Source organism: Opisthorchis viverrini (genome assembly GCF_000715545.1).
Source record: "Opisthorchis viverrini unplaced genomic scaffold opera_v5_93, whole genome shotgun sequence".
NCBI lineage: Eukaryota > Metazoa > Platyhelminthes > Trematoda > Opisthorchiida > Opisthorchiidae > Opisthorchis > Opisthorchis viverrini.
This window is the reverse complement of record NW_008751750.1, coordinates 1,429,268-1,453,729: the sequence shown is the minus strand read 5'-3', so window position 1 is coordinate 1,453,729 and position 24,462 is coordinate 1,429,268. Positions and strand designations below refer to the sequence as shown.

Genomic DNA, 24,462 nt, shown 5'->3' with positions numbered 1-24,462 from the left:
CCAGCAACAAATCCACCAATTGTTTACCAAACCCCTCTGAAAAAATAAACGCTCAATATAATTAAAAATTATGCATCGAAAATCTGTTAGCACAATGTAAAATCAACGAAGGCTGTTGTCTTTTGTTTCCATAGGTCAAACTGATTAGATAGGTATCAGGTCTTGAACATCGCCCGACGGTTAAATAAATAAGCCTTAGTTTTGGTGTCCAGCCCGAGCAACTTTGGGATCGGGTGATTGTTCCTTGTAGGATTTACGACTGCTTGTCTCCGGAACACACAGAGGTGCGGCGTGTAAGAATGTTACCTATGACAGTTACGTAGAACCTTTTGGCGGTTCTGCTTTTGGACGTCTAATTTATCAGTTATCCTCCCTGAGCTTCTTTGAATCGCCTTGTTTTACTGTGTAATTTTTATTTTTATTTTTACTTTTAAATTAATTCACAACTCGCCATTAATCTGTCTGGCCTTCAAAGCGGTTTGTTTGGTCACTACGTGGTGCATGGTTAGCATGGCTCGACTCTCTTGGATGAGAGGACGGGACGGGCTTCGGCTGCAGAGCTGAAGTGGCAATCAAGAAGAACGTTACTGGGATACTGCTTGGTCGTGTGTAGCCCCTGGAAAAGCCAACGGAGGATCATTCAAAACCTACCTCTTCCAGTGGGGTTACCCAAGAACTAGGCAAGAACTAGATGGCACCATCGTAACTTACGCTTTTCCTCTTCCTCTTAAGTTGGTGTACTACCACAGGTACAGTCACCAACTTGACCGTCAATAGAACGCTGCGTATTTATATGCATATTGCCATATATCTCTTGGCGTCTTCGATTTTGCTTCTAACCTCCTCTATTCAATCCCACATGTTGGTCTCTCTACTCACAACACAGCTCAACTGTCCTAAATGCGAACCATCAAACTGCACCACGAACTCTTGGTCCGAGAAATGTAAATTCTGAAAACCTAAAACTGGAACTTATGAACCCTGTCATTTTTTGTTTTCCAACACGTCTTCACCGTCGAGCAGTTCCTCACGTTTGGAACTGTCTTTCATTGTGCAGTTTCTACAAGAAATTTTTCAGGCAACCGTCTGATGACATCTAAGACGGAACTTCGAGGCAACTGAAGAGATGTCCAACGAGAGAACTAGTTAGGTTATCGATGAGAGGCATGGTATTGTTATGTTCTCTACTGATCAATCAATCAACCTTGTCAGTTACACACGGAATTGAGAAGACAAAAAGCCTTGAGGAAATTATACTGCAGCAACTGAACAGCCAATGTCGAGATTCTAAGAATCAAGAATGGAATGGAACAAACAGTCCAATGAAAGCTAAAATATAGAGAGAGAAATGTTGAGCAATATGTTCGTTAGGAGTGCCTCCTAACAGGTATTCACTAGCAGAGTAAAACTGTAGGGTGGATACGCTGATGTGAGACACAGTTGCGTTGCCCTGGTCTCATTTTCGTGATTTCATGTTAGATCCATTGATTACCTCAAAACAGGCGAATATCTCCAGGGGGTAATAAGTGATTTCCCTCGGCAACAGCATAACCTCTTCAATTATGCAATGTCTATGGAGAACCCCTACATCTGATGCACCTGGTTGATGGATATTCCGATGTCCTACAATTTTTTCAGTAACGGATGGAGCAGTGTGATGGGAATGGTCACTTTTATTGTGAGTTCTTCTGATGTGAGATAAATTCTGCACTTCTGGAACTACAGTGATTATGAAGAACTCTGGTCGTTGGCTTTTTCGCTGAGCTGGGCAATTTGGTTGCAAACGTTTCATCACCAATCGAGGTGACATCATCAGTGCGTAGTTGTGCGTAGCGCTACCTGAGCTACCGACATTCTCCTCTATGAAGAACTCTTTTTCTTGGATGGGGATTGGAATGGAGGAAACCAGTGGCTCACAATCGTCTTTGATGGGGCTGTTTACTTTCGGTCTTTGTTCATGCTATTTAGATCTTTCGTCGGCTGGATAGATGCCAGCATGCCAGTGTCCGATTCGAATGTCATTTGTCAGTTGGTGCTGGTTCCAGAACTAGCACTTAGTACACCTAAAAAGACTGTATTTAGACAGTTACATGTCTAAACCAGCGCATTATTGTCCTCAACCCAGACAATTTTTACGATTTTAACCCTATCTACATTGGTTTTGTTCTGACTACAAGCTGGCTAGTGTTGTCCAATTAGTGCTCCTTTCATGCAAACCCGTCTTCGCTATCAGCCACGTGCGACCGTAACCAAGGCTGAACTTGTAGCTGCAGACACAAAAGCATTTTCGGTTTAAGTTAGTGGTCACCCATTTCCGTTAAGATAACAAGCAATGAGGCCAACCTATCGTGGATTCAGTTGCAGAATCTGATCGGGCTACTTCCCTGTGACGAAGCCTCGATGCAACCATGCCTCCCGTGTTTGCCCAATTGATATTGCTGAGTCACATGTCAAACAAGCTGTCACCGGGGCTGGGGATGAAACTAGGTCAACCATCGACTTGTCCACCACACAACCTTAACCCACATACATGCTGTCACTTGACCTTTGCAGGCTATGGATGACCTGATACTGTTACCTCGGCTCCCATGGTCACACTGACCGGGTTAGTGCTACTGTGCTCAGAATTATCATAGAATAACGGTGGCTTGCAAAAATGCAGAAGGCATCGGGTTCTTAGCCAGCCTTCTAGGTATGCTTGCTTCGTTGTGACACGTACGTGTGCACACGACGTTCCCCATTCGAAGGCAACAGTTCACATTGGTCACAGCCACTGGCGTGTGGGATTCTGCCAGGTGACTAGGTCGAGGATATCCACAAGGCGAGAACTGTTGTATCCCGATGCTCTCATGCTTTCAACGAGAACCTGGGCAGTTTTCTTGCCGCATGCTCACTTTCTCTTACCTCAGTTTACAAGTCGATGTGGTTTAACTGGCTCATCCAATAGTTTTCGCCCAGTTTTCGTGCAGCCGGTATTGTTGGTTGACACATCACTTGTCACATGAATCCCTCGTCCCAAAGTAACCATCTAATAACTGAAATATTTGAGGAATTTGGTGTACAACACCTTCGTGATCTGCACGACTATGGTCTAGCGAGTACTGAATGAGAGCAAGTCAAAAGGAGATAACTTTATCAATGGGCAAACAATTTCGCCAAATATTTCTGAAGATAGTAATGACTGTAATATATTAGTAACAGTAACGCAGTTACAAAAATAGCGGCAAAAGTCCATGGTCAGTGGAAGATCATTCAGAGATGTAAACAAAATTTTGCACACAATCGGGGTGCGTTGAAACCTGTGAAACATGAGGCACTAAGGTGTGGTTGATAGCTGACGCATGCGGGTGTTTAATTTGATTGGGACCAATCATATGACTGCAGATGGATCTAGAAAAGGGTTTTTTTGTTGGCAGTTCCCATTGTGCATCTGGATCTAATGCAGCCATTACCACACCTATTCAGCTTATTGGTCACTATGGCTTAAACGTCATACATGAAAGCATAGGCTAACGGGGTGTCGTACAAAAGCCGAAAATTAATTCCCAAAGCTAACGTGAGGTCACTCATGTAAATTCGTCACAATGACTTGTGAAACGTTGAAATAATGTCAGGTAAAAATGAAAAACGCCATAAAACTGCCATTTCTCCCTGTGGAATCTGTAGACAATTCGTTTCCCCTGTACTACAATGTAGTTTATCACTCCTGACAGTTATCAAGCACGTAAAATAACTGTTTGTGGCAGATTTGACGAGTGAAATTCGATAGCTGCGGAAAACTGGGTAAACAACTAGGTTATCAATTGGGTCGCTGGCCACCAGCACCATCGACTACTTTCGGATGCTTTTCCGTCGAAAACACACTGGATACATCGATGCTTCGGACATTTGGTTTTCTTGACTAAGTAGCTACAGACAAGTAATTTAGCATTTTGCGAACCAGTCAGAAAATATAGTTTGGGTTCATAAGCAGTGGTCTTGAGCGTTCTTGAGGCAAAAGAAATTTTGTGCACTCATTTCCCCCCACGCATTTAACGAGAATAAGAAGAAGTTTCTACGAAAGCCATGCTTACGTCACTGAGTGGGACTGGTGAATATTGTCTACTGGCTTAAGGGCCAGCCAACCATTCTCACGAGGAACAGGATACAGTTCTCAGAATTTCAACATATTACAGTCATTGGCGAGTCTGTATACACAATTTGGTTGACCCATTCTAGGATATTTTTAGTCCCTACAGCTCCGTTCGATTGCTTCCTGGTCCATTCTCTCATTCCACTCTGAAATTCCTTTCTTCTCACTGTTGATCATTTAAATCAATGGTCGTGTGAACCACCTGCTCGCAGGTACGGCCTAATGTTGTAGAAGGTCTCGATAAGGGAAGGAGGGATGAGGCTAACTCCACTTGGTTTACATTGTGTAAAGCCCGTTCGGTGAACAGGCTGAAGAACAGTGTCATTGTGAGTGCCTTTTTACACTTCATCCGACGACAGACAGTCTGACTGAAACGATTTCAGAAAAAAAAACTAAGACCTACGGTTTTCTGAACAACTTTCGGTTCGCCATCTGGATTTACATATTAGCATCTTGAATTTCGTCAGCAGACGTGAACGGTTTCCAATAATGTGAAAACCCTAAAGCGAGGGGATTATACAAAAGGATGCTCAGTACAGATAGACTTTTCACTAGATTCTGTTGTGGTGTTCCGGACATGGGATTATGGAATACAGATTGAGGACTGACGACAAACCAAGTTAACTATAAGTTAAGAACGTGGGCGTATAGTTTTAACGGTGAGCTCATATGAATGGATTGACTCTTTGCTGAGGTGCCGCACGCGCTTCTCACAAGCGTATTCTTTCACCTATCCCTTCTTACTTCTCCCGTGCCTAAGATCAAGTTCCTTGTCAGTGTATGACTAAGATGGCAATATTAGTTTAACTTAAAGAGGTAGTCCTCTCAAATAGCCGACAGTGTTTCGTTTTTTCCGATTTTCTCTTGGACTGATCTGATCCATATATCCTTACAAAGGTTGTCCGTGATCAGACCTTGGGAGATGGCCCTTCATATCCCGAAATTCAGTAAGAGCTACTGCAATATTTCTAGGAGTACGACCCCTTTGGAGATCTTCATTATGAGCGTCGCAATCTGCCTGCAAGTGTTAAGTCGTCATAAAACCAAGCACTATGCTCTAATACCAGACCATTGTGACATACAGTCTACCCGGCTTCTTTTTTGTCGCACAGGTTCCTGCCTCCTGGGAAAGGTATGCCTATCCAAGTCTCTATCCCCTGGGCTTGTGGTTTGCTGACATGCTGAATCGTACGAAGGAGTTAGAGATTTGGTCTCAAGACCTCGGACTTCCGGGTTCCGTATGGATTGGAGGTTTGTTCAATCCACAGTCGTTCCTTACTGCTGTAATGCAACAGACGGCACGTAAGATGGAGTGGCCACTTGACAAGATTTGTATCAGTGTTGAAGTGACCAAGAAGACGAAGGAAGAGATGGGTTCCGCTCCTCGTGAAGGCGCCTATGTTCACGGACTCTTCATGGAAGGTGCACGGTGGGATTCGGGTGCCGGGTGCATGACGGATGCTCGAATTAAAGAGCTGGCACCACCTATGCCGGTCATCTTGCTCCGAGCTGTCCCGTCAGATAGACAAGAAGGTCGAGTTGCTGCTATGTATGCCTGCCCAGTGTACAAGACGAAAATGCGTGGCCCGACGTTCGTTTGGACGTTCCACTTGAAGACCAAAGAAAAACCGGCCAAGTGGATTATGGGTGGCGTTGCCCTGTTACTCCAAGTCTAACGGAAATTTCGAGATTTATGGAGTATGCTGAACAATGCAACAATGCAAGAGTAGACCGAGAGACCAGACAACTTGCGGCCTAGCTACTGTTCCGTGCATACTTTCGCTTTTGAGGTGTCAGTGCTTTCAAACTGTGCTCTTCCAATATAGACACTTATGTTGCCGTGTTTTACAGTTGTTTTGGCTGGGCTTACATGAGTTGGAAATGAGCACAGGAGCTTTGACAAAGTGGTGGGAGGATTGTGCTTGTTTCACCGAGTTTTTTGGAGAAAAACCTGGCCCTTTACTGATATGTGGTCAACGAAATATGACCCCAAATACTCATTGGGGCGAACAGAGATGGGCGAACATATGGGCAATCACTTAAAAAGACATTAGGTGACTACTTGGTCACTTTCCGTTAGCGGCATCGGCAATCGTATGTCGTCGAATGGCTTGTCTAGTGTTTACCGAAACACAGCAGCCGGATGTATCGACCTATGGCCTGGCAAACCATAAAGGAGCAATTGTTCCGAAGCCAAAATGGGAATAGGGCTTGGGCATCACGTTTACTTCGATCCTTTTCACGTATTAGTACGTTGGTAAGAGCAGTGACTTCTGCGCAGGCTGTGGTAGAGAGGTGGTCCTTTCTGTTTGCTCCGGAGTTTGTAGGTTTAAGGAAAGGAGAACTATGTCTTGCACTCTGCAAACCTGTGCGGCTGCGTTTGCCCTCTCTTAGCACATCTGCCAAAGTCTGCTCAGGAATGAGAGAATTTATTGAGAATCTTGCGTATCTCGGAAGTTGGATTAGCTTTGATAGAAGCCTCTTTTGGATTCGGTGTATGAACCTCGAATACTGAAATCACTCTCAGTATTATGTTATTCATGCTGTCAAATGCTCAAATCACTGAGTTGCAAGGTTTTGGTTGGATTGCGCTACTGTGCCGTTGTAAGACGTGGTCGCTGCAGATAGAGACTTTTCAAGTATCTCCATTTGCCCGAAAACCCTATCTATGAACCAGAGCTGTTTGGAACACAGTCAGTCACTCCATAACGAATCTGCTAGAAAAGAGGCTTTTGGTTGCGTGGCTGATGGCTCGCTTGTGGAGAACATTTAGCACAGAACCAATTCATACGTATACCGATTCATCGTTTGTCGATATGTGCATTCCAGAAGGGTTCATGTGGTTGATACAAAGTGTCAGAAACTTCAAATAACAGTATGTCCTTTCTTCACTTCAGTTTCCATAACTCTGTGGCGTTGCCAGTTCTGCCATAGCACTCTCAGATACACTCTGCACGTGGTGAAATTGTCCTCATTCTCTGTAATCGTCATAATAAACATGACATACACGACAACTCAACAAATCCGATACATAGGAATCAGTTTATCGCAACCGCAGACAGTAGCAGTGTGCTGTCCACATGGGACCGACGTGTGGCAGAACAAACAAACGAGTGCACAGTCTAGAAAAGGGGTGGTCCAGCAAACGCAGTCGTTCGGCTAAACAACGAGGCCTGAACAATCGGGTTTGCACACATAAAGGTAGTAAGGCGATGCTGCAATTTGATTCATCATTTTCAATCCAGATTGTGCCAGGTTCTCGATGCGCTTTTTTCCTGGCCTCATTGCAGATTTCTTTCTACCCATACAAACTGTGTGCTCACTGGAGCATCGAATCGCCATGGCAACCCACCATCTCCGACAAAGCACTTGCTTTGATAACTTCGCATTTTGGATCCTCAGTTTAGTCAGAGTCGGTCCCTTTATTCCGCCAGAAAAAGTGCCACAAATCGTATTATCTCGTTGCACTCGCTCAGAACGACATGACTGCCGACATTTAAGGACCTTCGTCTGTCCTTATGTTATCCCTCTGCCAAGCCATTTGTACCGACTAGCGGAGTCCACGCTGGAATTTGAGCTATGGTAGCGAACATGGATGGTCTTATACTGTTATCGCGGGGAGTTTACCCGACCGATGGTTGGAGTTGGCAATGAGTCCTGCTACTATGGTCCAGACCGTATGTACATACTTTACATTGTGCATAGCAGCTGTATGGAATCAGAACGGTGGCAAGTAGGTGCGAAATCCGAGGTCAGTGAGTAAGTGGGCCTCCTTACCTGACAGGCTAGAACAAAAAATTCCATGCCGTGTTGACGAAGCTGGTGCAAGACTAGCTCAGCAACACAGTGAGCAAACAGTTCCACCATTCCGGTAGTGAGTAAGCATTCACATACTCGCGTTATGGTTGATAGGGTGCTATTATCTCATCACAAAGAAATGCACGCATGGCAAGTTTCGGAACCAGCAATGAGTTGCAAATGGAGTAGTCAAGGCCAAATTACCGTATTATATATTTTGAAAATTATTGTTTAATCAGTCCACGATAAAAAGTAGTGAATCCGAAGGAACTAGACTACCGTTTGTTGGGAAGCTTGCGTCGCCTCAGTTTGAAGCAGTATCACACTGCCCGGGCTTAGGCTTCAACATATCTCATTGATTTTTCGCTCAGCTGTAGAACGACCGTGCAGTCATCTGGATGTCTATTGGCCACATCAGTCGGTTTCTTCCGGAAGTCATCAGCTGGGCTTGCTTCGCCAGGCAGATGGGCCGTCTGACAGGCGGCCACAAACATATCATAATAATCAATGTCTTCCGCGTACAGGGGACAGAGAATAGATGGACATTGCAAAATACCATCAAGCAGCCACATTATGCCATCACGGGCCGGTAGGTTCCATTTGACAACCTTGGGCTACAAGCATAAAAACAAAAGAAAGAGTGGTTGGACAAAGTCCGGCCATATCTTTTGGTGTAAGGCAAGGAAATCCCGTTCGAATGATCCAATGCACTGAATAGTCACTGGACCGTTGTCCGTGACATTCAATCAACCTTGGAAATGAGGGAAATCTAATCGTGAACTACGGGACCGTGAAGCTAGAGAGCGACAAAAATGTTTTGTGCGAAATAGTACAATCTCAACCGTTCTTTTCAATAGCGGAACGATTGCGAACAAGCCCAATTCAGAAATTACAGAGGGGAATATATGCTATTATAGCATTAATCACGTAGGTCAGATATGACGCAAGATAAACTCAGGCATTTTTTGTGGATGCCTAAACTTGATGTATGACGAGGCAGTATTGCATACGACACCGCCCTTAGTTTTCAACATCAACCATGACTCAGCATTTCAACAGCCAACTGAGATCTTGCAAGACTGAAAACTTCTCTTGTCTGTGACGGCTTTACTGTTCGTTTACAACTAGCGAGATCATTGGCCAAAACAGGATCATCGAATACAGTTGGGAAGAACATAGATCTGGAACTTGATAAAAAGCGTCATTGTTTCATCGATAATCATGAAGGGGGTACAAGTGATGACAAATGGTTTGCTATGTTCAATCTAGTGAAGTGTGCGTTGGGTAGTGATATGGGTAGGTAGGACCGCGCAATTGTAGCCGCAATACATTTGCAACATAAAGAAGTACTCTGAAAAACAGTCAGAATTCATAATTTAAAACAGGGCTTGGGAATTGAGAAGAACTGGCATTCAGACAATTTTCACAGGTCTGTGTGGCACCCACACCTGCGTAAGTAAGGAAAAGTGCATTGCGTAGCGGAATTGTATACTGCCTTTCTATCCTTTGTGGCTACAGACGGAGTTTTGGAAGTTCAAGTTTTCGATTTCAAACAGATCAAATCAAATTATGGTTCTAGTGCAATCTATGCACAGGTAAACGAAGTGGGACTTTCTAAGGACCGTACACAACAAGGTAACGAATTCAAAAATGCACTTCAAGTCCCATTTACTAATGAGACTTACCCAGAACGTACTTCAAACCCCCCTTGTTCGGAATTTATGAACACCAGGTAGCTTTTTGCCTGACTCTCCAGGGAATGTGACACATAGGGTAAAGTTCAAAAAGTGGTTCAAGACTAAAAGAAAGCGATGTTAAGTGATGACTGACGCTGCGGTCTAGATGACCCACTTGACCATTTTCTATTGGCGCAGGACTCGAGAATAAGAGGGCAGCTACAACGGCTTGGGTCAGTGTAAATTCTCATGTGGATCCATTTATGTAGTACCCAAATGACTTTGATGGACTCCGGGTGAAATAATCATGGTCGACTTTTGTGAACCAGGAGACCGAACGATCACCCGTTTCCATCTTTCACCGATGACGTTTTAGAGTGACAAGACCCTCGTTTGCACTGTTCGTGAAGGGGATTACTGTTTCTCCGATATTTGAGTGTCCGATAGAGATGCATGTAGGGATTCAAAGGTGAACCTTGTGTATAATTTAGGAAGGTGTAAGAGAAAACATCTGTCAAAAAGGAACCAACAAATGAAGATGCACGTTCTAGAATATTGATTTTTACATTCAGTCCGGAATGGTCCTGATAGTTTATCACGCAATTCTAGGAAGTCCCCTAATGTCTTCGGTTCCATATGCGCTATAAATTGGAATTGATCATTAATCCAAAGAAGAGTTTTCTATGAATGAAAGGTTTCGAAAATCGAAGAGAAGCCTCGAAACTACGAAAGACAGACTGTTTCAATAGTGGTTCGCGACCTACTCTAGGATGACGAGTGTTGATTATTGAATATATCACATACGTCTGATCATCGTCACACTGTCTTCTACCGAAAGCTCCAGATAAAGACCACTCTAGATTTCGGACGGATAAGGTAGAATTGCGAGAGTTTCACAGTAATCTGGACTTTGAGGACGTCACATTCATCTGTTGGACTGCAGTCGACTCCGGTGGATTGCTTTCTTGTGACTGGCCCTTCTGGTGTGCAAATGGATTTACGTTAACCGAAGCAAATCTTTGGCAACGGACCGCTGAGGACAGGAGCCAACACACAAGAACCTCTGATAGAAATATCCACAACTCGAGTCACATGAACCTACCCATTGGTCACGAGGCATTTCGTCGTGTCCGATGCGCATCACGCCACTCGCGTCACGCCAAAAGGTCAACTCCACCCCGGCGGAAGACATGAATTTATGCACAGAGTTTGGTGGAAAATATCCAATGTCTCCACCCCACAGGTAGAGAGGTACATGATGAAGTAGCAGAAACTGAAATGAAAAGGTGGTCAGTAAACACCAGTTAACTGTTACCTTTTCTAAAGTCTCTCCTTGATACATTGTGTTTTCTGGCCTATATGGATTAAGACTCTGTGGGGATGCGCGTGGATCTTTCCATCCGTCGTCAGTAGTGACCAAGTAAAGATTCTTCGGTGCGTTTTTCTGAAAATGCTTTACATCCATTTCGGCTTCGATCGTTTTTCTATTCATTAACCTGTGGCGGACGGGGGGATCAAATTAAATGAATACAAGATGCAATGGTTGGGAACATGAGCACAGTGATGAAGTGGCACCCGTCTCTGGATCTTCCTGTCCCAAAGCACAATACTGATCGATAAAATGGCTAAATCATCATCATCATCATCATCATCATCATCATCATCATCATCATCATCATCATCATCATCATCAACAGCATGAAATCAGCGTTCAACACCGATGCTTCACTGCCGTAAAATAGGTAAATAACCGTGAAGATAACACCCGATTGTCAACAGGCGGTAGCTGGGGGTGACCCGTGATTTCCACACTGTACTCAACCAGTGGGTTAATGGCTTGCATCGGTCAGAAGCCATACGTAAGAAACTACATGAACCACAGCCTCGACCATGTATCGTCTATTCGACGACGGCTGCAAGTGTTTACTCCTAGCACTGCTCTAAGCCCAACACTAAGAAACGAAGTTTTCCGTTCCCATGGGTTTTGGAGTTTACTTATGGTGAATGTGGCAGTTCACTCCGCGGTATCTCGGTCTTTTGCTACTTTTCCTGATCATATGACATCGACAGCGTCATTACTGCATCTAATGTTGTCGCGAGTAGTCATGTAATCAATAAAAGATAACTGAATGCATACTCAGATTCCAAGGTCCTGATACACGCGGCCGATGCAAATGTACCTTTTTAAGATACTTTCGATCTTTTCCACTTATGATGGAAATTTATTCGCACAGGAAATTCTCTTTTTTGGTCGATGAGTAGACAGGCTTGAGTAGGCGCTCTCAAAATTTTCTCGCGGTTATCCTTGATTTTGTCTACGTTGGTGGGTCTCCTTGATCCTTTTAATGGCAAGATTTGGTTTTTTCAGTTTCCTGAAAAGTTTTCGGCCCTATGATTTTTGACTCAGGACACAAGGGACCTGTTGAATTCTCCGTCTTAAACACGTGACAGGATTGCTCAAGCAACTCGATTCCATCAGATTTGGGCTCTAGTGCATTCACTGATGTTACAAATCGAATAACTTATCTTTGAGGAAAAACAAGAAATTTTTTATGATTTCTTCGTAGGTTTGACGCGGCATTATTAGATCAGCACTCTTCTCGTCCCACAGGATGTATCAGCAATGTTTCGGGTTTCCTATGGGTAACGTGACAATGAAATTAACGCTTCATTTTTTGAAGTGTTAGATTCGTCAAGAAGACACTTTCCATCGGCACGGAGTTCTTTAAACACCATATAGGGCAACACAAGAGGTAACATCAGCAGTCGAGATTGCTGCGTTGATGAGCTTGTAGCCACCCCGTCACCCACATACTTGACTGTCAGCTCACAGTCGCTCACTGGATCACGAGACTTGTTTTTTATACTCAAATCACGTCACATTAAGCTGACTCATCGGACTCATCGATTGTCCGTACCGTCTAGTGAGCGTAGCAACTACTCATGTGCTGACTCGCCCACGTACGCGCAAACGGACCTACATATAGGGGAACCGAACACAGCCAGCACACAGACTCGCGTGCGCAGGGACCGATGAGTCAGCCAAACACTCCAAGTTCACGGGCAATTATGGAATACGTGTAGCAGCCAAACTGCGGAGAAAACACGTTCCCGCCGTCCGGACTTTCACCAAGGGACTCTCACAGACGATAAGTTCCTTTTTTCGACTTGCTTCCATTTCCGCATTCTATTTGTTTTTATACGTGTTGCAACCCACCACTGTCATCCATGCTAAAAACTTTTATTAGTGCATACACCTTCTGATTTGTGTCATGCGTCATCAACAGCAGTGCACTAATAAGCCACGACATGAGGTGGAGCAGGGTAGTGGCGGCAAGGTGGCATTTTTCCTCGTTGGATGGCAGGTCGTTTCCATTGACTAGGACACTCTGAAAAGTCGCTTGGTCGTAATGGGATTAGGCCGCTTGTCGAAGCACTATATCGTTGCCACCATCTACGACACTGGAACGTCAACAAGAAGGGGTCAACTAATGTCCGAAAGAGCAGGGCTCCAGGACCAAGTATTGTGGTATGCTACGTTGGACAGACAGGGATCCAGGCAAAGTTCGACTGACAGACAACTATTATCCTATGTTCCAGGTGACATTGAATCTATCCCAAGGGTAAGCTACATACTCGATGGGTTGCTGGCTTTTACAGCTGGATTTTACGCATCACTCCGAGGAATGCCCTCGTGAAGCCAAGGTAACTGACCTCCTCGACTCGTCCTGGCATTCTAATGGAGAGTTTCGTTATTCTAGGTGTATGCGTAACTTACCAGTGACAATGGACTTTTCAAGGGACAGGGATGTGGGTGACTGATCTGTAAGTGACGGCGCTTGGCCGACTACCAATGTTGCGAATGAACGCGATGATGGTGTTAATTTGTTGCTTTTGAAGGTTAGATATCTTCAGCTGGTTTTGCAAGAATTTTGACATTGCACCGCGAATACACCAGTCTGGAAATCTAGCGTTCTGTGTTTATTTTGCCACAGTGTGCAGCAGAACGTTGCCAGAGAGTTTTGGGTCTGTGTTCAACTGCAGCTGCGTTGAAGGCCACGTTGTAGAGACCGCTCCATTCCGTGGAGCGCTAATACTTGGAGGTAGTATTTCTGTGATAGTTTGGGTCGAACACAAACCCAAGTAAAGCATCTATTTCTTCCTTCACGGTACGAGTTGGACCGTTGATTGTCTGGGTAATGGGTTTTCCTTAAATGGCTTTTTTGAGACGGTTAACGTGCCTATAAAGAAGCTTTGAGTTTTCGAAGGATTGAACGGCTTAGGTGACCTTTCAGCTTTGTTTGTCAGCTCCAAAGAGGGAGGTGCAGATAGTTCTCACTCGCACGTAGTCATTAAAGACTGACTTGCAATTTCAGATTTTTAAATGTTCCCATTTGATTATTAATTTCCTAGTTCTTCTCCCAACACATATTTGTCTGTTGAAAGTCACAGTCAGGGATTCAGCTTCCTTCAGTATAGCAAGATGTCTCTTGAAGACTCTCTATGCCTAGTCTTCTGGTTGGGTTTTCAGGAAGTCTAACCATTCCTATTAGGGTGGGCAAGCAGATTGCTGGAAGTGTACCGGAATACTGGTAACTCGGGTGCATTCATTGGTAGTTGATCAGGTGACCACTGAACTGTTCGCCGAGCTCATCAGTTAGGTTACAGACGTTTAGTCACCAATCCTGTTGACATTCTCGTTTATCGTTAGTCTTGTGTGAGTGGTAGGTTTGGCGAAGGTGCCCGTTTTTCAACGTACGTACGCCCCTTGCGTGTTTCCTTTAACTAGGGGGAAGCTGTTCGGTAAACTGACTGAAGGAGAGGTTCGATTCCTACTGATCATGCTGGGATGAGTAGCACTGGGTGAAAAGCTTCGTAAAACGGTGATGATCTCGGTTTAGGGTACCGGTGGTCGGAGTGATTTCACTGACGATCCTGGGTCGCTTAGCTCCCAGTTTAGCTGGTGAGATGGATTCGGCTTGGTGTGGCTGGCTTCATTCCACAGCCTGGTTAATTGTTGTTAACAGTACGAAGTCAGTGAATAGATGCGTTCGAAAAACAAATTGATCAAACAGGACTCAGGAAGCTTTTTATGAATGTTCGCGTAAGTCTGGATCAACACTAGTGCCATGGAGCCAGATCCGATAATAGGTGCATTTTGTGCTGTTTATTACCAAAGTTGTGCGAGAGCCTTGGTCTTCTTGCTTGGATTACCCAAACGTAAACTGTCTGCCCAAGCTTCATTGAAATACTTGGTAAGTGGGTCCCTAGTTCAACGTAGAAGTACTACGCAAAATTCCCTCCGAATTCTAGGGAGTTTTGGGATCTCTGTGCCTCCCAAAGGTATCTCGCGTCTGCAGATTCCACCGATTTCGCGCCGGTACTACAGGAGCAACTCTTTGTCCAACCTAGCCGATGTCCAAATCAAGTTTTGTTTTTTGTTTTCTGTTCATTAACGTTCCATAACTTATTTCGCATCCATAGCGGCTATCCCTCCCACATAGCCGAAAGCAGATTGAAAAAACCTGACTTACTACGTAAACAATCTAGGAAGAGAATAGGCTCTAGTGAAAACATTATCGTATCGTCCATCGCCTTGACATTTAAAATTGCCCATATTTCTTCCGTCCCTGTTGTTCCACCCCACTCCACCTTTGTGTTTAGTGCGTGCGTATGGACCGGCGTTTGTTTGTTCCAGCCACTTCACTCATTTGACTTTGAGGTCATCTAGCCTCTTTGTGACCGACCTTATGCACGCGTGACTGTCTCACGTGTGAACCTGGTTTGCTCATTTGGACCATTTTTTGTGGATGAGTATCTACTTTCGAGGTTGCTGTCTTGTGGATTTACCTTTTACATTAATAGTACCGTATAGAAACCCAGCTCTGACTTGGTTTTGCCTTCTAGGAGGCTCTGGTATCATGCGGCACTCGAAGATACCGTTTGGCTGTAACGATTGTCTAACAACACATTTTTTATTTGCCAGTTATCTCCCATCCGTCATCAGACCGATCGTCATGGTGTGATAGAGGCGGAGATGCCTCAAGAGACTGCAAACTATTCTAACTCACAGTATTTTGACCAGCTGTCCTTGAATCGCATGTTTTTGAGAGTTGTGCATGTGCGAGATTTATATTAGAACGTGCTATGTTCCTGATTGCAATGCATATAAAAGGAATAAGATCCCACCGTACTTAGACATCCTATCTCGCAAAATTGGTGTGCCTAAGGAACGCCATCCAAATGATTGAAGGGAATGGGCCGAAACTGTCCAAACTGTCCATGAGCAGCTGTCACATTTGTTTTAAGTGGTTACGGGATTGTTGTGGAATTCACATTCACATCACACTCGTCTGTTCTGACGCTATTGTTCTCATGAGTTCACACTAAGGGAGGAAGCACTGGACCCTGGTATACTCTTGTTAGACCTCGTCATCAGTTCATTTCCTTGGCTGTTACTGGTTCTGAACTCCGGAAATCTGACATGTGGGTTGAGCGTGTTAGTACTATCCCACCGACTCAAAATGTCTTCTATTAAAGAAACGATAGCACGTGGCATGTATCGGTGTTAAAAATCGGGCACCAGTGATGCTGCGCGTCCAAATCAGTTTTGAATATTTTGTCAAATGACCTTTGTTGTCGTCGGTAAAGAAAATCAGACGCGATATTAGTATCTCATGCAAACAGTAAACACTCAGAAACTAAAAACTCATGAATAAGCAGGGAATTTGAAGCTGTTTTTAGTGCATTCAGTGAAGGCAAGCCAAAACCACTAGGTCCTGAAGAAGTGCAAAATTTTCAGTTAATTGGAAAAACGTTTAGAAATGATTGAGAAGTCGTCATTTTAGTGGGGTTTGTTAAACCATCCGTCTACCTCGAAACTCGGTCAACCTGGTAACCTGCTCACTTGGCCCGATGAAGCATTTGTGTCAAAAGCGAAATGTCGCTCAGCCATACACACACCGACTGCTACTGAAAACTCGGAATTTTTGTCCAAACTCTTTGTGGTCCTCAGACTAACCCATTCCAGTGTGACCATTAGCCTGGCAATGAATATTTTTATCTAATCTTCAACAGAAAACCACTAACTCTTACACTGACTTGTTCAACGACTACTACCACCACGAACGTGTTTTAATGACCACGGTTCCTCAAGTTTTCCTAAAAATTGTATTTAAGTCTACATTACATAGGAACGAAAGGAAGGTGAGAATAACCGGTGTGCGCACGTACACAAAGTACACGTCAAGTGGAAATTAGTAAGTCGGTTCTAGTCCACTCTTATTTCGCCTAAACTGGTCCCCTGACAATCTTCGGATACAAACCGGACATGACACTGACAAAATCCCAAGTAAAACTTACAAAATCTCCTCAAATCACCATCAACTAATAAGCAGGTCACGAGAAGAATGAAATTTCCATATGAGGAGTCGCCATTCAGGGAGTCAGCCACCTAAGTCATGACCACATTATATGGTCACTGTGATTGAAGGATGAGCGGTGCTATACCTTGTGTAAGGGAGAGCTAATCATACATCTGTTCAGCCACTCGAGGTTGAACGGATAAGTGTTTAGCCACTGGCCGGGAGGCCGAAACTCTCTGAGTTTCTTAAGAAGCGCACTGCTGATGGTCCCCGTGAGTGTACACAGCTGTGCAATGCCACTTGGGTTTTCAGCATAGATTGCCCCCAGGGACACGAAGAATTCTCAATTGAAAATAACCCAATTTCCTCACACTACCTCTAATTACCAATTCTAGGCAGTCCACTTTTTAAGTGTCATAAGTGTTGTCATATGGACGAAAGCACTTCGTTATCTTAGGAAATCACTACAAAACATCACACGACCTTTGTGGGGCACACTCCTCTGAAGAACTATAAAAACAAGTGGTCCACTTGGATCAACCACTAACGTTAGGTTAAAATATTTGAATAGGTGCTTGAGTACAACATGTGGTCTTTGAAGCAGTCTTCTGTTCTCAAGGTCTGATGGAAATCAGTAGTTTCTGGTACTCATACGAGGCTGACTACAATCAAGCAGCGTTTATCAGCTAAAGTGCCAATGGAATGCCTAGTTTAGCCAAAAGCACCGGTAAAATGTACAAATATGTAGATAGGACTGGTGGCCCTCCACCATGGTGATCATTCTCCGGCTGTAGAGCGACCAAACTTGGTCGTCTGTTGAGTTGATCGCATGAGGGGAAGACCAGTCCAGTCCGGATTGGATTACATTTACGCACTGAATTTCCCTTACGTGGTATCAGGACGTTCCTGTAGGATATCGGTAAGATTCTTCTCCGGTGGGACATTGATTCTCGGTGTTATATAGATGGCCATATTATCCACAGTTAGGGCTGTCATATCCGGGATTGGTGAGTAGTGAAAATTCAACTGAAATAGAAATGGAAATGACAGCTTATTTGACCATGAGTAAAAGTCGGTACCATCAGCCCGATCGCCTGTCACGTGGTTCGGAGCGTCAGGAGAGAGGCGGGCAGTGTTTCTATAACATTTAAGCAATAGAAAAAGGTTCAATGTACAAACCAAATCAATTAAGTAATCAATTGAACCTGGTCAACAGGATTCGCCTAAGGGCAAAACTTACGGTAACCAGACGGACGTTCACTCAGACTGCACTGTGCACAAAACACATTTGCTTACCATTGGCCCTTGTGGAGTTTTGGTGAAGTAGGTGGTTTCGTACAGGTAGTCGTTCTTGTTATTCGTGCGATGACCCATTGTGTGACTTGCGAAACTCTCCATACTATCCAGTTTGTCGTTGGATTTGACGATGTGATATCGAGCCACTTTGCACCGGTATTCCTTATCAACTTGGAAACGCTGGTATTCTTCTCGAAACTGCTCATAAGATGACCACCCTGTTACGTATGTCGGAAAGATAGAGGGTGAGAGAGGGTAACTTGTTGTACTGGTAAATGGCGCAAATTTTTTTTCCATTTCTTCTGAGAACTTACATTGGAAGGATTCATCTCTTGGTAGTATGACGGCGTATTTACCATTGTCATCGATGTAGAGATCGCATTCCCTCATGAGCTTGACAAATTCATTCACCTTCAGAGCTTTTGCACATTTTTCATTTTCAAGCAGCATCTTCACTGAAGGAAAGAAACATTGAGTTGGCACGTGAGTCATTCTGCCACACGGAAAATTAACTTTCATACTTGCTTACTAACTGCATGTCCTGTTTGTATCCACCGGACTCATTGGGAAAAATCCGTCTCTAACTGGCCTGGGATTACACGGCTTGATGTCGCCAAAGGGGAATGGACACCGGACAAAAACTTTACTCCAATTAGAGCCTCCTAACAACGCATATACGCGATCGTTCCAGGACTTACCGGACTTACCAGGACTCCGAACCGTTGGCATAAGTAGCAGGCGCGCTAGCATAGATCCGTCAGAGCACGGTAGGCACCACTGGCTCATCAGGTTTGAACAAGTGAAAGGACTCACAATTTGAGCAATGTGACTGCTTTTCCCAGCTTGTCAGCAAAAACTAAATCCTTAGAAGAATGATAAGGCATGTGGAGGCTCTTCTGCGACCACCTGTGAGAAAACATCCACATCTTTCAGGAACACTTTATGCAGCCTCTTGACGCCGCTTTACTCCAAACGGAACACTTATTCCCGATGTTAGACGGTTACACCTTTATGACCTTCAAAATTCCATGCTACTCCAAGTGACGGTATAATATAATGATATAGCCAGAAGCAATTTAGTGCTTAGTAAAATACTACTATCGCTTTCTCCATGGCTATCACATGGACAGAAACCGATGGAAAGTAAAGGCATTCAGCATGATATTCCGGATAAAAAATGATCTAAAACCCTGATAATCTTGGTGAACCTTCTTTTTGGCTACCATTTAGCTGTTCGATGTCTACTCTGATCATACAACAGTCCTAAGATCTCCTAAGAGGGTTCCATGTAACGTTCCTGATGCCTATATGAGTGGAATTTATCCCAGTCGTCGAGTAGTAGTTCAACTGTGCGGGTTGACAGTGACAGGCAACATATCCTAATTACAGTTTCCGTTTGACCGAACAACGTAACTGGGCCGGGTGACCCCTCTGTGAAAGAAAAGTCCGAGAGATAACCTGTTAACTAGGATGCGTACCTGGAAGCTTGGTCATACCATTCGGTGACAAATGTCCCTCAACTGGCAAATGATGTGGTAAGTTTATTGGAGACGAATAAAAACCACTAGCGTTGAATTCCCGTTTTTACTGCCTGGNCACGAAGAACTAAGCCTTCAGAATACTAAGCTCACAGGTGTGACGATCCAGCGCTTGAGACAAGTTGAATGAGCTACACAGATTTGCTGACCCACCTTCATCCGTGTTAACATGAGTGTGTTGACCAGTACAACGAAGCTGCAGTGCCTGTTGTAGTGTTCCGCATTGAGGTATTAGACTCAAAAACAATAGCTGCAGGGTTTCGCCCTACAGAGACCGTCATCTTCAGTTGCACAGATAATTTCCCACATAAATAGAAGGAAGCCCCCTCCATTTGATTACTACCCAACCGTGCCGTAGACATATTCCTAGCAAAGCAAGCCATGCAACCTATAAGGAACTCTTTCGATTGCCGAATAGTCTGCAAGGAGACTATTTACTTGTTTCATCCCATGCTACCTTGTTTACAGGTCAGGTGAGGTATAACTGTTAACATGCAATTATTACAGGCTTTCTACATGACAGAAGGTGTGGACTGAAACCAGCCACTTGTCACCATAAATAATTCAAGTCCATGTACACAACTCGTTAACTCATGGTTAGTCGTGGCAAGTGTGAAGGACAATCAAATTCTTGGATCAGTAACTCAGAAGAGATGGATAGGTTAAGTGGACAGTCTATAGTTAAAAAGACATTCACTTCGAGAGCTTCACACCCATGAAACAAAAGAGGGATTCTGGGTCTGACTGGCAGATCGAAAAGCATTTGTACATAAAACATCTACCAAACTGTATCTCAAAGACAGATGAATTCCGTTTAATTCTGGGTTTTGTGCATACTCATTTGAGCATGTGCGCTTCACCTTAGGATTACGAAAGAACTGCCACACCTCCAAATTTAAAGGTGCGGTGAAAAACAATGCACCAAGTTTTTACCAAGTCTGTGGCCACTGCGCAATGTTGTATCTTTGCCGCAGTCTTAAGGAGGTTATCGCTTCTTTCATCCATTCAAGTGCCACTCGAACTGAGTTATCTATATCCCTGTGGGCTTCACCAAAAGTAGTAAATCATCACATCGTGAAAAAATAAGACTTGAAGCAGATGGACAAACGCATTGTTTGAACAATTTAAAGTGATCCCCCTGAGTGTGCGAGCTCTCGAGACCAAACAAAATCATGTTATTCTCGAGAGCGTACTTTCTTGGGAAGCACAAGCTCTGGATAAGAATTTTTGCAACATTTTTTGCCGCAAAGCTCAAGTAGACACCAACCGATGTGATGGGAAATACACCAAGGAGTCGTTCTACTAATTTACCCGCAGCGAAACTTGGTTATTTTGCGTGTGGAGTGGAGAATAACAACCTAGCGTCATTGCCATCCATATATTTGTTTTATGCAGTTGAAAATACCTGAATTTGACCCGTAACATACGCGGAAAATTCGAAAGGTCTCCATAGCGCTTGAAGAAAGTCCTACTTTTTACTGCGGTCTTAGGCAGCACCAACTGAGACGGTGTCTCGAGTTTGCTTCAGAAAAAAACGAGTGCGGTTCAAGCGGTTCTAATCAGGTTTTCCATACACGTACACGAAGTGCTGAACGTTTCTAGAACAAATATCCGTTTTTTGCAACTTAGACCATCAGCTAAAGCCGTAGTTTTTAGGATAGGGTTGTGTATATTTTCAATCTACGTGGTCTGGTTGCTTTCTTCTGGGAAATATTTCTCTGAAAACAGTCCATCTCGTAGTACAAATGAATTTGAACCGAGCCGGTTAGTTCTTTTCAGGAAGACAGTCTGTTCGAGAGCACCATCTTGCGAGGTATTTGAGAAGAAAAGGTTGGAGGATGGGCATGTCCATGCAGTCTCCGCAACAGTACTTGTTAAAGCAAGCAAAATAATTTAGAGCATCGCTTGTGCCGGTCTAAAAAGTGGACGACCGGTCTTGGACTGGATAAATTCCGCTCCACTTCACCAGTAGTGTGGCAGCCACCCCTGGTCCAATTATTCCGGTTAGTTCACACAAGAGCGGAGAAGCAATCGAGTTTAGTTTTACTCTTACTAGCGATAATCAGCAGTGAATATCCTTAGCCTCGTTGAGACTTAAACTCTACGGACGTTTGACCTGCGAAGACAGCGTGAATGGGATTTTCGAAACCACAAAAATATAAGGCACAACTGATCGAACAGAATCATTCGGTGGGATACAAACGTTCATCGGGAAGTCCTGACTGACGGGTGTCTGTCGATCAGGATAGTTGGTCGGACCTATCCTAATCTGGGATTGGTGTGGTTCCAAAGATCTATCCTACTTGAACCAATCGAACGGTAGACGATGAAGTTTGCTAATTTGCGTATGAGTCGACTGGCTCATAGTAACAACAAACGGTTAAAGAAGAATTCGACGAGGCGAATATTGGCAGTGTGGCTATAACTAATAGTGATTTAGAAGCCACAAATATGGATCCACTCTAGTTAGGCAACCTGTCAATCGTAATCTAACTACGGAAACGAGTCATGTTTCTCTGAAAAGACTATCTCAGACAATGAGACCTGCTCAACGAAGAGCAGATTCCAGTTGAGTGATGCGTCAGGCCATGTTTACTTGTTCGTTTCGGCTCAGAATCAGGCGCAGAGAGCTCGAAAATACTGATACTGTCTTATCAGTCATTTGAAAAAAAACTTTGCAAACAGCAGACTTTAGTAAATGAACAATTCCTCAACAACCTAGTCGTGATAAGTTCGGCTGATATTGATACGGCAACAACCGTCTTAAAGGGCCGTTCAGAATCGGCCGCGATAGTTGCAGGATGATTCTCAGAGGCCAAGGTAAGTGAGTGTTTTATGGATGGATTTTGACAAAGACAAATTCCAGTTTGTATAAATTCGGCGGTTTCCGATACTCTGTGAAACTAAGTGGAACTCTCGTCACCAAAAAAAATTCACCTTGCCTACTCATTAGTTTTGCAATACTTAAACGAATGTAAATTTGGCGACCTAGCTTAAGGTAGAATAAATAAATAAATAAAAAGAATGGAATTCGCATCATTTGCGTACAGCAGCAAGTCAAGATAGTTCAGCGCGGACTTAATGACCGAAAGTTTCGTACTTTAAATCCAACCCCAGCATCTTGACTGCTCCTGTCTATGATTGAGCAAGCTTATGTTACCTCAGCCTTCATGTCTCCTACATCGAATGGTTGATTCGGCTGAACAAATATTTATTATTATTTTACCAGAAAATTTGGGAAAGTTCGAAACCTTTGTTAGTTCCTTCGGCAATGGCCTCCGAATGATGTCAAGGCCACACTCGGATACCTCCATTACTTTCCTTATCTAACGGGAGTGGGGGTTTACCAGAAGGAGAACTCCGTTTTTAGTGCAGTCCACCGCCTGTCCGAACTGAATGTGCACAAGTTAACACTATGGATAACTCCTCCGTTCTTTGAGATCAAAATGCTAGGTTATAAAACCTGTCTTTTACTTAGGGGACATTGCATCGTATGACCATCGATGGAATGTATTAGGTGTGACCGAAAGTGGCTGAGGCAGGTCAAACGCGAATGGCTTAATTTGATGAATCCCCAAATTTGTCTGATATAACGAGAAACAGTAACAGAATGGTGTGGAATTAGTCGGCTTTGAGAATAGGGGAACTCACTTGTCAACGGCGTTATCGCCTTCTCCAGCAGATGAACAACGCCATTCGCGGCAGCCATGTCGGTTTCGATAAGGTTTATTTCTTCGTCGCACTCGGTCATGATGTATCGCTTCTCTTGGGAACTTTGTTTGTCAATGGTACATATGATCTTGACCTTGTCCCCAAGCACGTTAGATTTTTGGTTCATTTTACTGATGAGTGCACCCGAACAGACTTGATTTGGCAGTACATGTCTGGCCGCAATCTGTAATGTTGATGGTGGTGATGAGAGGAAAGAGGTGATGCGAATTGAGGATAGATATCAGTAAAGCTTGTCGGTGGTCGAATCGCTCGCTGAGCCTGATAATTTCCTTGCCAAGTTTCCGTCATTAACCGGGGCAATCCTATCACTGTGTTGTTGTGAAGCGCAATGGAGCTGTGCGTTGGTGGTTGTTTGCAAGAAAACTGCTAACCTAAGCTAAGCTAACAGATGAATATTCCAACCAACTTTCTATTCTATATCAGAATTAGGTTAAATAAAAATCTCCTACTTGAAAATATGCGAACAAAATATGCACAGAAGCTACGCACGGATTGGAACGCTGCATGCAGCTTTCCAGAAAGAAGAAAGAGACCCCCGATAATCTGGGATTTGAACCCGTGTATTACCTTATACTTGAACCCAAATTGCACGACACCAGCGAAGTACACACATTTGCATACCAACTTGGTTTTGACGGAGACTGGCCTGAAACCCAGCTGAATTTCTCCTTCATGATGTCTCCGGTGAAAACTAAATTAATGTGCAAATGAGTGTATTTGTCGAAATCTGTCCACTCTGGGTTCAAGTAGAGCATAAAGTTGACGCAGACTGGGGGTCTGCGTCTACCTGATGAGCCCCAAGAAGGGTGAAACCGGTTGTGGGCTGTCGGAGAGTTCACAGCACCCTTATGAGTGGTGTAATGAGTCTATACATTTATCGCGATATTTCGAATATCGTATCAACTGAAACATGAGATGGCCTGACG

General features: G+C 44.0%; 2 protein-coding genes across 2 annotated transcripts in view; one reads left to right on the top strand and one right to left on the bottom strand.

Annotated features, from left to right (window-relative positions):
- The window catches only part of T265_05183 (hypothetical protein), a gene marked incomplete at both ends in the record, with an annotated part of 93,953 nt that extends 87,978 nt beyond the window's left edge, over positions 1–5,975 (top strand). Inside the window, one exon of the mRNA XM_009170115.1 lies at positions 5,245–5,975. The remainder of the gene's footprint in view (positions 1–5,244) is intronic.
- A 2,149-nt stretch (positions 5,976–8,124) lies between these two features.
- The window catches only part of T265_05181 (hypothetical protein), a gene marked incomplete at both ends in the record, with an annotated part of 34,249 nt that continues 17,911 nt past the window's right edge, over positions 8,125–24,462 (bottom strand). The window contains 6 exons of the mRNA XM_009170113.1: positions 8,125–8,544; positions 10,709–11,102; positions 17,860–17,996; positions 18,267–18,484; positions 18,581–18,721; positions 23,456–23,699. Coding sequence (XP_009168377.1) covers positions 8,266–8,544; positions 10,709–11,102; positions 17,860–17,996; positions 18,267–18,484; positions 18,581–18,721; positions 23,456–23,699 — 1,413 coding nt within the window. The remainder of the gene's footprint in view (positions 8,545–10,708; positions 11,103–17,859; positions 17,997–18,266; positions 18,485–18,580; positions 18,722–23,455; positions 23,700–24,462) is intronic.